This window comes from Seriola dumerili, unplaced genomic scaffold (genome assembly GCF_002260705.1).
Source record: "Seriola dumerili isolate Sdu_G_001 unplaced genomic scaffold, Sdu_1.0 BDQW01000417.1, whole genome shotgun sequence".
NCBI lineage: Eukaryota > Metazoa > Chordata > Actinopteri > Carangiformes > Carangidae > Seriola > Seriola dumerili.
The window spans coordinates 414,060-433,376 of NW_019174672.1; the positions used below are offsets into that span (position 1 = coordinate 414,060).

Below are 19,317 nucleotides of genomic sequence, written 5' to 3' on the forward strand. Positions count from 1 at the left end.
TGTGGTCTCCAACTCTCTTGGTCTTTGTATCATATGAAAATGAATGAAAGTCTGTGGCTGAGTGAGGATGCAAGAGAGACACTGAACTATGAAAACATATGACATGCTTTACAGAAACACCTGTAAGTGAAGATCAGTCTGTCACTTAAAGTATGAGGAACATTGACGGTGAATATGGTTTAGTAACGAGCACATTAACATCTCTTATTAATTCCCAGCATGCCTCACCCTCTTGTGGAAGAGCTTCTTGATGAAGGGTTTCCAGAAGTGCTCTTTGACCCCCTTGGCCTCCAGCACCAGCCCCTCATGCAGCTCACACAGCTGCTCTATGAAGCAGTACGGACCTGAGGACGGCCTGTAGTCCTTACTGCTGAAGTCCTCAGGTAGACCTGGAGCGGACGAGACAGGGGAGGACTGGTTACCAGGACGACCAGTGACCGGGTGACGGGACGTCGTTCACCCCTGAAACAAACTGACAAGTTTAAAGACTGAATTTTGATTTGATCACTGAGGATGACTCCTGTGAGGTGGGTGAACAGGTACAGGCGAGTCCCAGCAGGTGGTTTCATCTGAGGTGACCTCATCAACCAAGACATCTGAGGGACTTTACTAACTTTACATTTTCACACCGTGTTAATCTTCAGATTCCACTTTGTCTCTGTTTTCATTCATATTGTTTTATTCATATTGGCTCCTCTGCTGGAACAGCTTTCATTTCATCATGTGGAGAGGAGAAGTGAGTTTCCTGCCTCAGAGCAGCTTCCTGTCCACAGGTTCTCCAGCAGAATAAACAGTGTTTAGAGAAGGAGCAGAGGAAGCACGAGGTGTCAACAGGAAGAGAGGGCAGAGCTGATTCACGCTGCTGCAGCTGTAACTTTAGATTTATTTTACATGTTGATTTAGTGCTGTACAGGACTGATAAGCAGGCTTCCTACATGCCTGTGCTGATTTCAGTTCATGGTTATTTAATGTCATGTTTCACAACTCTGTGAGAAAAGCACTTACAGCTCTGAGACGTGTGTTTGACAGGTGGAAGTAAAACTGTAATGTGCTTCATATCTGATCACATTTATATTAAAATAATCTCTCACCACAGGAGCCACAGGAAACCTTCAACACACTCAATATGTTAAAGCTGCATTCACTCATTTCAGGCCACTTGGGGGCAGAAGAGACGAACTGTCAACATCAGAATATTGCCATCTTATAAAGTAGCTGTATTTAACCTGCTGGTTCTCAGCACAGTGTCTCTTTGAGCTCTGTGTTCGGTCTCCAGCAGCTGCTCTCAGATAGAGGACAGTGGCTTTAACAGCTGAGAACAGCCAGCTAGCTAACGTTAGCATTATCACCTGTGCAAATGTTTGAGTTCAGCATCAAACCTCATTCCTTTACTCACCAAGAGCCAATGTTATCTCTTGTTTTGCTTCTATTTCTATCACTTCTTTTCTTCTACTGAAGTTAGCATGCTAACCAGCTAGCCCCTGTCCAGCCGGCCCGTCACTTTCCGATACTGAGTCACTGTAGCACCCAGTGTGCTCTGAGACGTAGCTGCTCAGAGGACGTATTATAACCTCTTGTGTTGTAAATGCAACAATGGCAGAATCTCTTGGTGAGACTGGTGAGTAAACAGCAGTTAATGCTAACGTTAGCTATGTAGCAATAGAAAACTTACCAATAGCTAGTTTTTCTTGGTCTGATTCGAGGGTTTGAGGACACAGGGTCCGAATTGTTGAGTCCCTTGAGACATTTGTGTAATTTGTGATGTCGGTCTTTATAAATAAACTCTGACTTGACATTTCCTTCTCTAAAATGTTAGAGCGTGAAGGAGGAAGGTTACCTGTGTGCTGACGTCTTCTCCTGGTTACACCTGTGCAGCCTTTTCTATTTTCTACTGACCCTGAACTGGAGGTGGACGCAGCAGTGCAGAGCGGTACCTGTGAAGTCTGGGTTGAGCAGGTCTTTCCTGGCGTGGCACAGCAGAGCGTTGGTGAAGACCAGGTCCAGAGCGCACAGCAGCAGATGGTACGAGTTCACCAGGTCGTCACTGATCATGGGAAAGTTCCCTGATGAGAGAGGGGGAGAAACATGACGCCACATGAGGGAGTCTCTGTGTCTGCAGGCTATGTTGGCACAGCGCTCCACCACAGTGATCCTGCCAAGTCTACACAGGCAGGTCCAGACCACAGTCCTGTGTGTCAGATGCTCTGAGCTGAGGGGATGAAGGAGGATCCTGGCAGCAGAGAGAAGTGAAAGTGTGAACACTTCTTCTCCTCCTCAGTGAAAACCACCGAGGAGCTGCTCAGGATCAGACCACGGTTTGTTCCTCTCTTCACGTTCAAGTCACAGAGTCAATCATCGTACAGAGCAGGCTCCAAAAAAACAAGTTCTCAAGGTTTTTAAGACTCTTTAAATGTTCTGTCTGCTGCGACATTAACAAGGTTTGTAACACGTCTCTCAGACTGTGACTGTCTTCATTCAGTTTGCACAACATGAGCCACAATTAAAAATCTTAATTGCATGAGAATATTTTCATGTTTGTTTCCTGTATTTTATATTTTCAGACAAAATAACGTGTTAATATGTTGTTTGTCTTCTGTCAGATGTTTCACTGTGTGACTGTGATGACATGAGAGGAACAAGCTGCAGCTGCTGAGGCTGAACTGTCAGAATAAACCCTGAAATAAGATGAGAGTTTCAACAGCTCTGACTCACTCAAAGATAAATCTGTCAGTTCAATCGTCCTGTAGTTTCATAATTACAGCTAAAATATAACGTGTCAGTGGAAATCCCTGATCCAGATCCTCCTGATCCAGACCTGTCAGCGTGCAGTTGTCCAAGTAACGCCAGAGGAAACACAATCATCTCTTATAAAGGCCTGAAAGTGACTGGCAGCAGGATTTGACATGAAGTCGTCCAGCTGATCACAACGAGTCTGGACTTGGTCCCAGAGGAGACCAGAGACCACACACTGAGATCTGATCCCTGAGGGTTTCTCCTGTTTCCACTGACACAGCTCCACTGTGGGAGGAGGAAACATCAGTTTCAGTCTTGGACTGACGGATGCATTTACACCTTTTCAACATCTGGAGAGAACGAGTCCCAGACCAGCCCAGAGGTGGACTGAACCGATCTCAGTCCTTCAGTGCACACAGCGTGGGCGTGTCAGCACTTTACAGCAGACACGGAAACTGTGAATCTATCCATTATAGTCAGGTTGTGTTTCCATATAAAATAGGACCTGGACCTGGACCTGGACCTGGACCTGGACCTGAACCTGGACCTGACGTGGACCTAAACCTGGACATGGACCTGGACCTGAACTAACCCAGACCTGACCTGACCTGGACCTGACCTGGACCTGGGCCTGGACCTGGACCTGGACCTGAACTGACCTGACCTGACCTGACCTGGACCTGGACCTGGACCTGGACCTGGACCTGGACCTGGACCTGAACCTGGACCTGGACCTGGACCTGTGTGTGAGCAGCTGCTCGACTCTGAGTGGAGAAATGAATGTTCACCTTTAGCGTGGACAAACAGAACCCAGCAGAAGTTGAAGACCTCAGTCACGGTGCAGGGGTGGCGTCTGGAGAACAAAGACATGAGGGACACCGTCAGCCTGGACTGAAGACATGCTGATGTCTTATAGAGACAGACAGATTAACACAAAGACACCTGGAGGCTCAGAAACCCTCCAGCACAGGGCCAGGATTTCTGTCTCTGAGGGTTTAAAGTTATTTGTCACATTCTGGTGAGGTCAGAGGTCACGGTGTTTCACCTCTGTTTGCGGCTGCGGTGGACTCGGGGGGGCTCCTCAGACGGCGCCTTGAAGATGGCCTTGAAGATGGGAACGTACTTCTTGAAGATGACGGCCGACACGGTGAAGTTCCTCTCCAGCTTCTCGGTGCTCTGACGGAAGTCCTGAGGCAGGTCGGCCATGTCCTGCCACTTCTTCATCTTGTTGAAGAACTCGATCAGGCTGCAGGAGGAAGAGCGGGAAATCAACAGTCAGGGAGATGCTGCTGAGCACAATAGACCATTGAACATCTGGAGCTGGTGGACACAGCAGGGTCTGAGATGGATGTCAGGGTTCTGGTTTTGCAGAATTCAATATTTTTATTATTAGTCTGATGTCGTGTAAATGAACAAAACACCACCTGAAACATTAACCCCAGTTTCACCAGATCGGGATGTCTCTGACATGATATCAGCTGACGCTCTCATTTTGAGTTCAACTAGGTTCTTCAGTGTGAACTGATGTAAACTGGTGCAGGTTTCTGTGCTTCAGAGGAAATAAGGAGTTGTCTTCATGTATTTATATATTCATGAAATGTGTGTCAGTCTTGACTGAAATGTCCCTGGAAATATTTTTTTCTCTGAGGTCATGAGAGGTGGCGCAGACAGTCCTTCAGGTGGGTGCACAGATGCATTATGGGAGTACCTCATTTCTGAGCAGCGTAGGATTCTGGTCAGAGAGACGTAGTTCCCCTCAACGGTGCCTTTCCCCACCGTGGGCACCGAGGACCTGCAGGCCACGTACAGAGCACAGGCCAGCCAGTGCAGCTCACTGCCCTGCACCAGGAGAGAGGAGGCATTCAGAACAAAGGGGGGGGGGATAAGTGAGGGGGGGGCACAGAGCGCGGAGGAAATGGAGAAAGTGGAGGAGGAGGAGATAGAAGTGTGGTGGAGACAGGAAGAGAAAGAAAAGGAGAGAGACACAAAGATTATGACAAACAAACACAACAAACACCTTCTCATTCACAAACACTGTGAAACCTGTGTGCTGAACATATTCAAGCTGCAACTACTAATCATTTTCATTATTGATTACTCTGCTAATTATCATCCATTAAGTGTTTGATCTCTAAAATGTAATTCATGTCATGAAAACAGTGACAAGTGTTGTAATATCTGACATTTGTCCTTCAAAAAATGATTAAAACAATTAATGGATTATGATGCTGCTGATCAACCTAACTTTGATCAACTAATCAATTAATCAACTCACTGTTACAGCTCTAGAATATATATATTATTTCACCTTCAGTGTGTGTATTAATGGGTTGACAGAAGAAATTATTCAGATCCTTAAAGTAAAAGTATCGATGCTGTGATGTAGAAGTATTGAGGTATTAACTATAAAGTTAAAGTACTCACGATGCAGAGTGTTATACTGTTATATTTCAATATTATTGGATTATTACTACTGACATATTAATGTGTAAGCTGCACTGTGTTGTTGTCAAGGAAGGAATTAAGACTCTTTAATTAAATAAACTAAGTAATTCACAGTGATGGGGGCTAACTAGTTACATGTTCATTAAATTACAAAATAAAAAACTAATCTGCTACAGAGAAAATCATTGTAATTCAATGACAGTTAATAATCACAAGAGGTTGAATCTGAATATATTGTTTTCAGTAATACACTGATATGTAGAATATAACTGATTCTGCTGCTTTGCATCTTTTAACAGGAACTTCTTCTGTTGGTGTATCTGTGGGGTCGGACAGGTGACAGGTGTGAGCTCTAATAACACTCACTTCAGTCAGCAGTGTATTTTCATTATTTTCTTTTTTTAAATTATTCATTATGTCATGTATCCTTTTATTAGTATTCCATCTCATTTTACATCAATGTTTTAACTTGTTTTTATGTTTATTTTATTTTCATGTAAAGCTCTTTGTGCTACATTTCTTATTCAAATGAAGTTTATTATCATTATTATTAACATTAAATATGAACCTAGAGCGGGCACCAGCCAACTAAATGAATGGGACTGAAAAGTAATCAAATGTAATAATTAACATTACGTTGTTGAGGTTTTTAGCAGGTTAATTAGTATCTTTAACCTATTACATTTTAAATCTAACCTTCCCAACACTGATAATACCACACTATAAAAGATACTTCATTACAATTAAAAGTATTACTTACAAGGTGTACTTAAAGTATCAAAAGTAAAAATACTTATAATACAAACAAACTTTATTTTCATAGGCCAGACCCTGAGCATCTTATTCTATGAACTGATCATATGTTTAGTCTTTATCTGCACAGTTTCCACAGCTGTTTGATAAATGTAGTGAAATGATATTTAATAATATTTTAGTTTAAAGCCGTGGTTCAGTAGAGCACCTGAGTGGATGCAGTCAGGTGCTCCTCACCACAGTGCGGAGGGATTTCAGGCAGAGGACGGACTATAAATAACCTGAGGTTTATTTAATAAGCAGGTTCTGTCATTAATCATCAGTCTGGTGTATTAAGTTACAGTGAGACCATGTCAGAGCCCCTCCCCCCTCTGTGGCTGCAGCTGCTCATCATCATCATCATCACCATCATCATTGTTGTTGTTGTTGTTGTTGTCATCGTGTAATGTGACAACAGTTACTAACAGCAGACATGTATGTGTGTACATTAGGTTAGCATGTCACTGAGCTGGTTGTAGGAGGCTAACCGTCATATTTACAGCCGCCATGTTGAACGATATAAAACCTCAGTCTATTATTTTCTATTCATGTGTCTATTCTGCTGTGCCGTTAAAACGACAGAGAGCGGGTAACGGTCCAGTATAAGTTAGCATAGTCAGTGGGTTAACCTAGCTAGCACTAACGTATCGGGGAGCAGGCACCCGGGCTAAGCGGGAGCGGTAACGGGTACAGTAGCGGGGACAGTAACCGGCTGTAACGGGAGAGTTTGTATTCTCACCTCCAGTGTAAAGTTCCTGCTGATGTTCTCGTAGGTCTTCCACGCCTCGGTGCTCGCCTCCTCGTCCATATTCAGAGCCCGACACAGATCCTCAAACCCGGCTCGGGCTTTCTGCAAAAACTCGTCCTCGTCGCTCATTTTGCAGCTTCACGAACAAACCTAGCGAACAAAACGCGGGAACACCGGGTGGAGAGAGACACCGACTGGAGAAACAGACGCTGTTTACGCAGCTGGCTAACAAAATATCACCGTAGCAGTGTTATTACGGTGCTGTACGGTACACGGCTCTGTACAGTGTGGCCATTTAAATGTCCTTTGACTGACAGCTAGTATTCTGCGTAAACGCCTCGTACGTACGGAGACACAGTGAGACGTCACTTCTGTACGTATCATAGTTAGCGAATACGAGAATGAGCGTAACTCACCCCAGCCCACTAAACGTGCGTAGCTGAGCGTGAATGGGTGGGTCCGCCGTCACTCCAACCACTACTACTTCCGGTTGTTTTTGTTTTCAGTTGTCCTCCCGATTCAACAGGAAGTCCGTCTGATAAACCGTTAAATCTCTTAAATCGTGTTTTTTTAACCTACGATTATGGAAACGTCGTTAGTACAACTTTTTAAACATCTTTAGTTTATATTAATCCCTGTTCCCGCCGAGAAATCAGCCTCACAGACACAAAACTTGGCTGTGATCTCTTCACACACTAAACCATAATGAAACCGAGGGTTAGTTGTTAAACCAGCGGTGGGATAAGCATTCAGATCCTTCACTTAACTGAAAACACCAATATCACAATGTAAAAATATCCCATTAAAAGTAAAATTCTGCACTTTCTAATTAAGTTAAAGCACAATGTATTATCAGTTAATTTACTAAAAGTATTTGTGAGCTGAGCATTGGTGAACATGAACATGTAACCGCACCGATGAATCTTTTTTTCTCCAACAGAAACTGATGAGAGAGGTCACCTATGAGACCACCTGCCAGGATGTGTGTTTGTTTTAATCCTCAGCATTAGATTATTGTTTCCACTCTGTTTAAGTTATCTGATATGTTGAGTATTTAGATTTTTAATCATGTAATTTTGTTTAGACTGGCTGTCAGTGCTTGTTTGTTTGTTTGTTTGTCTGGACGCTGTTTGTGCATGGATGATTTTATGTGGACCCCAGGAAGATTAACAACCTCTCAGGAGAAAAATCCTCCTCTGATTCTGCAGACAGAGCACAGGTAAGTGTGTTCTCACCTGATCGGTCAACAAGTCAAAGTAAACTGAACAGGATGACTGTGGCCACTGTCTGTCCTCAGAACAGTAGTAAAGTTACCAGTTCTACACCTGATGTGTTATAACTGAATAGTATGAACAGGTAAACCATGTGAGAAGTTTAGAGGTGAAATGTCTCTTTAGTGGAACTGACACCAACTCACCTGACCTGATTTGATCGAAGATGTCACAAGGTCAAAAGGTTGAGAACATGTATTTGAAAACCTCAAGTGTTTTTATGTAAAATTTAAATACAAAAGTATCAGGTAAATGTAGTGCAGTAAAAATACAATATTATCACTTTAAATGTTCAGGTGTCACCACCTCCTTCCTGATGATGATGATGATGTTATTCTCCTTCTTCAGGTGGCTGCTCTTACAGCTGATGAATTCAGAGGTAACAGTCAGCTGATAACCAGCCTCATTTAATCTGGATCACAGACTCAGTGAAGACAGGAACCAGAGACTCAGAAGAATCTGGACTTGGTGGTTCAGGTCTCAGGTCTGTAAACAAACAACATGTGGTTCAGACTCGGAGCTGCAGCTGTGACAACTCTCCGTCTTGGTGTTTGTGTCTGTGACACCTGTGCAGGTGTTCCTGGAGTCAGTACTGCAGTATAGTCAACAGGTTATAGGTGATGGTGTCTCTGATGACCTCGGCGGTGCAGTACGTGTCTCCCTCACTCGACTCTGTGTCAGGCTGTCTTAGATAACTCTCAGAAGGAGCCATGTCAATGTTCCACTCAGGGAGGAAACTGTCCCCTCTGACTTCACAGATGTTGTGCAGGACGCAGCACGCCGCCACCACTCTGGGCATCATGGAGATGTCGATGTCGCTCTTCTTCAGCAGACACCTCCAGCGTCCTTTCAGCCGCGTGAAGGCGGCGTCCACCACGGAGCGGGCTGAGGTCAGGGTGTAGGTGAAGCGCCGGCGCTCAGGAGACAGCTGCTGCTCCTCGCTGTAGCCCTTCATCAGCCAGGGCTTCAGAGGGAACGAGGTGTCGCCAATCAGGTGGACGGGGATCTCCACCCCCTCAGACAGAAGTGACCTCTGGAAAACACACCCCAGTTTTAACTTTACATGGTTCCCCAGCAACCTCCCAGTTGTTTTTATTTTGTGTCACCAATAAAAAGATAAAATAATAATAATAATAATAATAATAATAATAATAATAATAAACAAAAACAAACAAACAACCAACCAAAAAAACTTTACATGGTTCTACATCCACCTGTAAACCATGACAGGGTTTTATACAGGCGGGCCCCCTCACCTGTCCTACATATCCCGTCTTACAGACACACCTCAAACATCAGCTTAAGTCACACCACGTCTGTGATCACCTTTAACTCAGTATTCTTACAGTCTTTCCTCTGATAAACTGAGACTGGTAACACCCCTGCTCACCTGTGTGTCACCTGTCCGTGTTCTCCGCGTCACGGTGCTGTGATGAGGACACTCACCTCTCTGGGGAACAGGTAACCGTCTGGGCGGTCCTCTGCCTTCAGGTACAGGTCTGAGCTGGACAGCACCGCGGCGCTGCTGCTGCTCCCGGGCCAGCCGGCGTACACATCAGTGAAGCTGTGAGGGACGAACAGACACCTGTTGACCGGAAGTTAGTTTACTTTAAATCGAACTCGGTACTGGACTCGGTCCTTACCAGAGGTTGTGGTCCACCACCGCCTGCAGGATGACGGAGTGCCACCCGCTCTTGTTGAGGTAGTGGTCGGGGTTATCCCTCGGAGGAGCGATGGGGATGTGAGTCCCGCCGATGGCCCCCGCACACTGCGGGTAGCAGCGGTCCTTGAAGGCCTGGAGGGTGTCGTCCAGCCGCGGGCCGCTCGGCAGCGACACGAAGCGGTGAAACAGCCGCTCCACGATGGCGGAGGACACCTGACGCACAATCATACACACCGTGGCGATTCCCACGTCGAACATATCGGCGATGGAGCGGTACTCCCCGGACCGCGCGAACCACCACAGGGTGATGGCCAGCCTGCGGCGCGGCTCGATGGGGACGCGGTAGTTTGTCCGGCGACGTTTGATAGCCGGGCCGATCAGGTCGAGCAGGTAGTCGAACGTCACTCGGGACACGCGAAACTGCGCCTTCCACTCCTCGTCGTCGAAAGCTTCGGCCGTGGCCCAGAGGTTCTGACCCGGCCTCCGGGCTCGGACCCAGACCAGTCTGCTGGTGGTGGAGAGGAGGCTGAGCGCGGCCGCGATGGAGGACAGCAGGAAGGCTCTCCTTCTCCGCAGGTACTGCCGCCGCCGCCACTCCCGCTCCATCATTTCCCGCCGCCGCCGCCGCCTCAAGGCGGCGGTTTGGAGCCGGTACAGCTCGAACATCTGGTGACCGAACCCCGGAGGAACCCCGAGGCTGAGGAGGGAGCAGAGCAACGCGGCTGTTGGGGCCGGGTCATCCCCGGGGTTCGGCTCCATCTTTGACCGCCGGTAAACAAACTGCACGTCGCTTTCTTCTTCTGGATTTCCGGCTGGTTTCCGGTAGACAGACTGCTACGGCTCATTACTGCCCCCACAGGCAGGGATTAGATTCCAACTCAGAGGATGTAACTGTCCTGATGAATTCAATCACTGCTGTCAGTCATTTCAGAGTCATCGTTTGAATAGAGTTTGAGTATTAAAGGAAAAATTAATCATTTAACTTCAGATGCACTTTTATATTATCTATATCAAATATCTACTACGGTGTGTTAGGGCCACACTGAGGAAAAAAACCTGAAATATCGAGAATAAAGTCATAATTTTACAAGAAAAAAAGTCATAATATTATGAAAATTAAGTTGTAATCTTACAGGAAAAAATCCTAATGTTATGAGAATAAAGTTGTAATTTTACAAGAAAAAAAAGTCATAATATTATTACTTTTTTCTCTTCTATATATCTGTCCTGTGGCTGTGTACCTGTGTTCATCGATGTGTGTTGTTAATGAAGAAAATAAATGGAGTCTTTTAATGAACTGGCTAAAAGAAACAGGTGCAGCAGGCTGAGAGTTTTGTTCTCTTTCCTGTTTCTTTTCCCCCGCCAACTACTGCTCCACGCTCTAGTCCACAAGATGGCGGCAAGCGCCTGTAAGCTGGTGCTCAAACTGCCAATAAGACCGGAAGAGCAACAACAGCACGCCTGTTTTTTTAGTGTGGCTATGGTTATTATGACTTTAGTGTGGGGACACAGTGGAGGGACGGAAATATGTATATTCATTTTTTTGAAAGCGATTGGATCAACAACATTGTAATGGAGAAGTTAAACCAGAAGGAGGCGGCAATGTCTCAAAATGGATGCCGACTGTCGTAAAAACCGGAAGTAGACGAAGAAGAGCACACCTGCGTAGTCCGTTTGGATGGCGGGAGTTACAACAGTCTTTCTATTAAAACTCAAACATGTATGAAGAGAGTTTCTATAAAGCATCCGTGTTGAAACAGGACTGAGAGCTGAGGAAGGTCAGGACTCACGAAGAAGAAACCTTCTGACTCAGGTGAGAGTGTGTGTCATAAACAATCAGTTAGACTCAAGATACCTGAGACTGATCAGTTAACTTATCACAGAACATCAAGAGAACGACATGTGAAGCTGTTGATGTTATATAAATCAAAGAAGATTTATGGGTTCATGAATTGTGATGAAGTATTTTAAACTACCTGTGTGGTTTATTTGTCCGTCATCAATGATGAAGTTCAGCTCAGGTTCCTTCATCTCTCTGGATCATCTCTGAGATGTTTGTTGGAGTCCCGTGGTAAACTCAGCTGATTGGACACACACCTGTTTATAAGGTTATATAGACACACACCTGTCACCTGCAGAGACAGGATTGTGTCAGGCTCAGTGACCTCCATCATTCTGATATGAAGAAGTCTGGAACCAGGACTCTCCTGGAGTGAGGGACAATGACTCTGAATGTCCCTGAGTTGCCCAGCCAGAGGCCTGACTTGAACCCAATCCAACATCTGGAGAGACCTGAAAACATCTGTCCACTGACGCCCACATCAACCAGACAGTGTGAGAGGATCTGCAGGGAAGGACAGGATGTGACATCAGACCCAGGAAGACTGGAGGCTGTGAGCACTGAGCTGCTGCAACCAGGGGCTGAGTGTCTGAATACTTCTGTCAGTGTGATACTTCAGTTTCTCATGTTTAACACATTTGCATAATGAGGTGTGACTTCAGATGATTTCAGTAAAAAACTTCATAACAACAGAGTAAAAGGCTCTGGAGACGTTCTGAATGAAATCTAAAGTAATTATGTTTCACTCGCTTTTATTTGTAATATTTCTCATTCTCAACCTTGTGTTGAGACTCTACGGGTCACAATAAATCTTTGTGTTAAAGTAAAGAAAGAATCATTTTATGATCAGGCTTATTTAAACTGGAGGATCCATTACATCAGCTCCGGATTATAATTCATCTCTCATCAGTGTATGATGTATGATGATGTGTCACTAGAACAAAACTCAGTGTTTGAAGGTGAACATTACAATCACTCCTGGGTCTGGAGGTCCTGAGGGGGATCTGGCTCCGAGTCCTTGCTGCAGGGTTCAGGTCTAAGATCCAGCTCCTCGATGACAAGCGGAGGTGTTGACAGTGCCGATGCTCGCTGACCTGCGGACCAGCAGGAGGTGCCGCTCCCGGCAGAGACGACAGCTGAAGCTTCAGAGGAATGTTTTGGTCTGGGAGCGTCCTCCGGCCCAGCAGCTCCTGCACCGCTCTGATGTCTGAGTCGGAGCCGCCGGAGTTCCCAGCATGCCTCTGACTGGCTCAGGTGGAGCGTGAGGCTGGGCCGTCTGCTGTGGGGAGGCGCGGCCTGCAGGGGGCCCTCTTCCTCCAGGCGACTGCAGCTCCAGACTCCAGAGACTCTGGTTCCAAACAAATGTCCACAAACAAAGAGTGGGAGGGGTGAAGCTGCAGGAGGACTCAGTCTGTGTTCATCATGAAGCTCATCATCTCCTGGAGCTGAAACTAAAAGTCCAAGGACAGAAAATTAATCTGCAACTAATTGATTTTACTTTTTAAGTTCCTATTTAAAAAAAAATAAAAAGCCAAAAATCAACAAATTACAGCTTCAACATGTGAATGTTGTTTTTCTTTCTCTTTTGTGATGTGAACTTAAACATCTCTGGGTTTGTCATCTTCATCGTTTTCTGACATCTGATAAATAATCATCAATAACAATGATCATTAGTTAGAGTCCCAGAGTAAATCATCTTACACTAGACATGATGTTGGAACATACAAGATTGGCGGGTGTGATCATTTACCTCTGATAACGATTGTTTGCATTATTGATGAATCCACTGATTGACTGAAGATATTGATGATGTCACGTCAAACCCTGGGAGAGAGTTCTCAGTGTCGTGTGGTCCTGACTGAACCTGTGCGGCTGTAGGTTGGTACCTGCTTCATGTGACATTATGTTTGTTCACCTGAAATGATGCGTTTGAGTTCTTGCCCTTCAAGTTGCCCCGTCACTGTGACGTCCAGTAAATCCTGTTAATCTGCAGAGCAAGCTTCACCCACCCACAGGAGTCCACCTGATGTGGTCTGAACTCAGAAGACCAAACACAAATCAGCATTTTAAATGTTAATTTAATCTCTTTTATAATTATTCTCTTTTAATTCTAATTTTAGCCTCGTTTTCTATCAAGTTTACTTCAGAAATTAAAGTTACTGTCCTAAAACTAGAGAAAACAGTTATCCAATCAGATTGTTGTTGTTGTCGTCTCTAGGCAGAGTAAAGGTCAGCACATTGGTCAGGACTTCATAACGATTTATAGGACTTCCTGAAGACTGAAGACCAGAACTATCAGACGGGGTTTCCCTCCTTCCGTCCAGGGGTTTACATCAGTAGATCAGGACTTCACTGTTTCATCATCTTCCTGGTTTGTGATGCAGGTAAATCTGAATTAATGAAACTGTTGTTTTCATGGTTTCTGTAAAGTGAACTGAGCAGTTGAATTGTGGAGAATCTGTCTGAGCTAACGATGTGTAGCAGAAGTTAAAATCTTTATGTCTCTATGTTGTGTAGCTCGAGCTTTAAACGTGTTCGCTGGTGACCAGGATCCAGACTGTTAGCTGTTAGTTATTAGCTGTTAGCGGTCAGTTATTAGCTGTTAGTTATTAGCTGTTAGTTATTAGCTGTTAGTTATTAGCTGGTAGCGGTCAGTTATTAGCTGTTAGTTATTAGCTGTTAGTTATTAGCTGTTAGCTGTTAGCAGTCAGTTATTAGCTAGTAGCTGTTAGCTCAGTCTGGTAACATGGGTCCGTCTCATCCCTGGTTGTTGTTCCGGTCAATGTGTGCAATGCTTCAGTCGGAGCTGGATCTGATAAACACCTGTGACCACTGACGGCAGTAGCCAGGTGTTGGGGATGTCAGTGGGTTTTTGACTGTTTTTAAGGGGTCCAGCCCCCCAGTCGTATTTTTGCCTCCTCTGTTTAAGCTTCATGTAGAAAAACATCAAAAACAACGAGACTCAGTCGTGATGACGGGGAAGTGAAGGGACGGTCAACAGGGGTGGAAGGCCTCAGTCCCACACTCAGGGTTCACCTCTGACCTGCGACACCAGGACGAGGTCACACTTCTGCTCGTACTGACCATGATGTCATGTCTCAAATCAAAACTAATCTTCATATGAAACTTCAGTATTTTTCTCCTCACTAGTTGATGAACTCTCTTAAAGTTTCAGCCACTAAAATGAGAATAAAACATCCACCTGCTGATGCTCAGGTTTGACGTTGTTCTTCCACTGAGCTGAACAGATCAGATTTACCAGGTAACAAAAGGAGATTTTAATAAAAATGTACTTAAATATCAGCAAGTTTATTTCTTGTACAGTTTCACTTTGTGTGCTGAATTTAAGTACAACAAAAATATGTAATAAAAGTACAAATTCTGCCTCAGTAGTACTTAATGTACTAAAAATAAGTGCACAAATTAGTACTAATACTTAAAGTGATATTTAGTGTATTCATACAAAGTAAAATGCCCCAAAAATGTTTTGCTGGTGCATTATTTTATAGTGTACTCTGAATGATTTACACTTACAGCTTTTAAAACAAAATATGTTAAGATGGTGAAGTGAACTTAAAGTGTATTAGTAATTAAAATGACTTCAGTGGTAAATAAGTGTCTTCTTCCAAATTACACTCATTAATGAGCAGTTAGTGGTTTCTTTTAGAGAGTGTTTTGATCGGTTCTCAAAAGGTAAAGTTCATTTCTTTAAGTTATTCTTCTGTGCTGTTATTGAGTGCACCTTGAACAATTTTAATTAACATACTTTTTTCCTTTTAATTTTAAAATGGAATTAATGTTCAGTCGGTGTTAAATACCTTTGGATTATTTAAAACCCTCCAGTTTCCACTGCAGTGTGTACAGTGTGTTTCTCTCCACACACACTGATGTCACAGTGAAGCAGCAGCTGACTCCAGGTGTCGGTGTCGTCCTTGATGACAGAAGGTGTAGGTGGATATTTAGTCTCGCTCACAGGTTAGCGGCGGCTAGGCTAACAGGATGCCACCTAGTAAAACACATGGAGCAGCTTCCTGCTGCGTGATATTCAACAGTAAGGGTCACTGGAGGTATGACTGCAAGCAAATGGCACCATCTGTCTGAGAGCTGCAGCCAGGCGTCCTGCAGGCTGCAGGAGGAAACTCAGCCCCGGTTTATTTACACCTCCAGTCTGACGCTCTGCGGGCTCCACGCCGCTACAGCAGCTCAGGTTTTATAGCTTCACTTCTGAAAACTAATCTCTTTTAATCAGAGCCGCTCCATTTATCAATTAATCAGCGGATGGAGAGTTAACTGCCAGCTACTGATAATCACTTAAATCAATTTACCTCATACAACAAACACTATGATTCACAGAGTTTCTCAGTCTTAGATCAAACTGAAGGTCAGAACGTCTGAACACATCACTTCACTTCACATCACACTACAAACCTAAACTCCATTATTATAGCGCCGCCCATTACACAGTCGGCTCTGTGCTGAGTCGTGGCTGGGAGCTTTCCTCTTGTCTTCATCAGTGGTTTAGTTCCTGTGCTGAGGATGAGGGTGAGGATGAGGGTGAGGGTGAGGGTGAGGATGAGGGTGAGGGTGAGGATGAGGGTGAGGATGAGGATGAGGATGTGGATGTGGATGAGGATGAGGATGAGGGTGAGGGTGAGGATGAGGGTGAGGATGAGGATGAGGATGTGGATGAGGATGAGGATGAGGATGAGGGTGAGGGTGAGGATGAGGGTGAGGATGAGGATGAGGATGTGGATGAGGATGAGGATGAGGATGAGGGTGAGGGTGAGGATGAGGGTGAGGATGAGGATGAGGATGTGGATGAGGATGAGGATGAGGATGAGGGTGAGGGTGAGGATGAGGGTGAGGATGAGGATGAGGATGTGGATGAGGATGAGGATGAGGATGAGGGTGAGGGTGAGGATGAGGGTGAGGATGAGGATGAGGATGTGGATGAGGATGAGGATGAGGATGAGGGTGAGGGTGAGGATGAGGGTGAGGATGAGGATGAGGATGTGGATGAGGATGAGGATGAGGATGAGGGTGAGGGTGAGGATGAGGGTGAGGATGAGGATGAGGATGTGGATGAGGATGAGGATGAGGATGAGGGTGAGGGTGAGGATGAGGGTGAGGATGAGGATGAGGATGTGGATGAGGATGAGGATGAGGATGAGGGTGAGGGTGAGGATGAGGGTGAGGATGAGGATGAGGATGTGGATGAGGATGAGGATGAGGATGAGGGTGAGGGTGAGGATGAGGGTGAGGATGAGGATGAGGATGTGGATGAGGATGAGGATGAGGATGAGGGTGAGGGTGAGGATGAGGGTGAGGGGGATGATGAGGGTGAGGGTGAGGATGGACGTTCATGTTGTTGAACAGGCGTCAGGTGACGTCCCTGCCCTGGTGGATGAGGATAAATGTTCTTTGTTAGGTGTCGTTACTATGGCGATAATAACTTGTGGTTGTATGGTGTGTAACTGAAATATAATGGGTAATAAACAGTGTCATGCTCTGACAGCGCAGGTGTAACTCAGATTTAACGTGTGTTGTGGTGAAGCAGCAGTAGGGGGCGCTCCAGGCAAAGCAGCAGGTTTGATTGTATTTTGAATGATGATGATGAAGCAGGTGAAGTGTGTTCTCAGGTCACTGTGTCTGTCTGCAGGAAGCTGTCACCACCATGTTTACTGTAGTTTACAGTGACACGTTACACTGTAAAAATACATATGAATTATATGTATGAGTTGTGCAGCAGAGGAAGGAAGAACAGGGACAGTCATTCAAACATCAGCTGTAATAATATCAAACGTAGAGAAAAGAAAAAGAGCTATAATAATGATAATAATGATAACAGTAATAATAATGAATCATGACAGTACTAACACTTGAAATGTGCCTGAGGTGTGAGACAGACCCAGTCACAAAATTCAATTTAAATAAAAGATATTTTTAAAAGTGTGATTAAAGAAGAAGAACGTTGAAAGTGAACTTCTACATTTAATAAAAACAACTTCCACAATAAGGTCAAAGAAAATCCTTGGAGCGCCTCATTAGATAAGAGTGAGTGTCAGACCGTCAGAGACCGTGATGAAACGTACGTGGAAGGTTTTGCTCGTGAGAAATGAATTAAAACATAAACGCAGCTGAGGAGGATTTACACAATGATTCATTCACATTTCCTGATCAGAGGAGTCACATCCTCCTAAAACCTGGTACTGAAGCGTTTGATGGTGTTTGACGTGTGGAGCAACAACATCACAACAACTGATGTATGATGAAACTAAGATACACAATCAGAGAACAACCTTTTCAAACGTGTTCAATGTGTTTTTATCTACAACAATAATATATATAATAATAATATAACACTGGGTTTTATTATGTTCCATCCAGTAAATGGGACTGAAACGTTGTTGATGGTTTTCATGTTGCAGCAGGTTGAACATTTTTCATCCAGAAATGAAAGAGTGTGTGTGTGAGAGATGAACACGGAGGAGCGTCGCTGGTTTCCAGTAGAACAGAGGGTCAGACAGTGGGAGCAGACTGGTTCAGTCCCAGTGGCTGCAGTGGGGGACTCGCTGGGGACACTGGTGTATTTTGAGGGACAGCGCGTTACAGGGAGCTGCCTGCTGGTCTGCCTGTGAGCCCAGCTGTTGAGGCTGATTGGGGGGGGGGGGGGGTGTTGAGTGGCATCGCCACGCGACATCTGCCAGTCGTGGGGGTTAGACGGCCCACGGCTGGGCCTCACGCCGCCGCGCTGACATGCTCCGTGTTGTCTGACAGCGTTTAACTCTGTGTAAACACACAGCTGGAAGCATGAGCTCACAGGCTGGGGGGGGGGGGGGGCTCTGACCTCAGGCAGTCAGCTGGTGTTTACCTGAACTCTGTTACACCCACTGATCCAGGTGGGTCAGAACCTCAGACCAGAACCAGACCTCTGTTGTTCATCCATGTGTATTATTATTGTTCATTGTGTTAAACAGAGAGAAACTGAGCAGCTGTGGAGGAAGAGGAGGAGGAGGAGGAGGAGGAGGATCGGCCTTCAAAGCTGAGCTCTATCTAAACTGATCAATACCTTGTTTCCTCCGATCACTGTGAGTCCTGAATTATTTACTGTATATCTCAACACACACACACACACACACACATGCACACACACAGACACTTTTTTTAGTGAAACATTTTTTTTAATTCAGATGTTTGATTTAATTCAAGTGGATTTTAAAATGATATAAATGATTAAAACCTATTTTTTCCTAAGGAGCCTCACACTATCAAATCAAATAAAACACATTTACACATTCAATTAAATTAAGTAAAAATGGAAAAAGACAATAAACAAAAAATTTTGTGTTGTAGAAAAATAAAAACAATATAATAATGATAATAAATAAAATCCAGATGTTTATAAAGTGAAAATGTAAATTCTGTAAATTGAGGATTGTTTGTCGACTGCACATTAATGACATAAGATCTCATTATATGAATAATTAAAATGAACGAACACATGAACATGAATCTGATTCAGAATAAAAATTAAACTGAAAATTCAAATAAAACCCTTTGAAAAGAAAATAATAACGGTATAATAATAATAATAATATATAATAATAATATATATGTATATATATTATTATTATATGTATATTTATTTATTTTTGTGGCGGGTTGAAAGAAACTTCACAGCCGACAGATGAACATGAATAATCTATATGAATATATAGAATCCTCCTCCTGAAACATCTGGTCTGCCTGAAACATCTGGTCTGTCATCTGACTTTCCCTCCGACACAGTGAGAGATGTAAACCTCTGGACCTGGACCTGGACCTG

General features: G+C 44.4%; 2 protein-coding genes across 2 annotated transcripts in view; both read right to left on the reverse strand.

Annotated features, from left to right (window-relative positions):
- LOC111233740 (retinoblastoma-like protein 2) overlaps positions 1-6,996 on the reverse strand; it is an 18,551-nt gene extending 11,555 nt beyond the window's left edge. Inside the window, exons 1-6 of the mRNA XM_022761625.1 lie at positions 6,710-6,996; positions 4,442-4,572; positions 3,779-3,979; positions 3,522-3,586; positions 1,935-2,063; positions 229-389 (exon numbers count right to left, since the gene is read on the reverse strand). Of these exons, the coding sequence (XP_022617346.1) occupies positions 229-389; positions 1,935-2,063; positions 3,522-3,586; positions 3,779-3,979; positions 4,442-4,572; positions 6,710-6,847 (825 nt within the window). The 5' untranslated portion in view covers positions 6,848-6,996. The remainder of the gene's footprint in view (positions 1-228; positions 390-1,934; positions 2,064-3,521; positions 3,587-3,778; positions 3,980-4,441; positions 4,573-6,709) is intronic.
- Positions 6,997-8,169: 1,173 nt separating this feature from the next.
- LOC111233745 (protein ALP1-like) lies at positions 8,170-10,712 on the reverse strand. The gene is made up of 3 exons (XM_022761632.1): positions 9,633-10,712; positions 9,436-9,553; positions 8,170-9,022 (listed from the first exon to the last, which is right to left on the reverse strand). The coding sequence occupies exons 1-3, from the start codon at positions 10,409-10,411 to the stop codon at positions 8,576-8,578; spliced, it is 1,344 nt and encodes a 447-aa protein (XP_022617353.1). The 5' UTR covers positions 10,412-10,712; the 3' UTR covers positions 8,170-8,575.
- Between the last annotated feature and the right edge of the window lie 8,605 nt (positions 10,713-19,317).

What these genes read in the sequence shown, in the direction of transcription:
- LOC111233745 (XM_022761632.1), bottom strand. Translation starts at nt 10,411, where the DNA reads ATGGAGCCGAACCCCGGGGATGACCCGGCCCCAACAGCCGCGTTGCTC. An exon ending in GTGGTGGACCACAACCTCTG is followed by an intron (nt 9,554 to 9,632) that starts GTAAGGACCGAG and finishes CGTCCCTCACAG; the next exon opens with CTTCACTGATGTGTACGCCG. An exon ending in GTTACCTGTTCCCCAGAGAG is followed by an intron (nt 9,023 to 9,435) that starts GTGAGTGTCCTC and finishes TGTGTTTTCCAG; the next exon opens with AGGTCACTTCTGTCTGAGGG.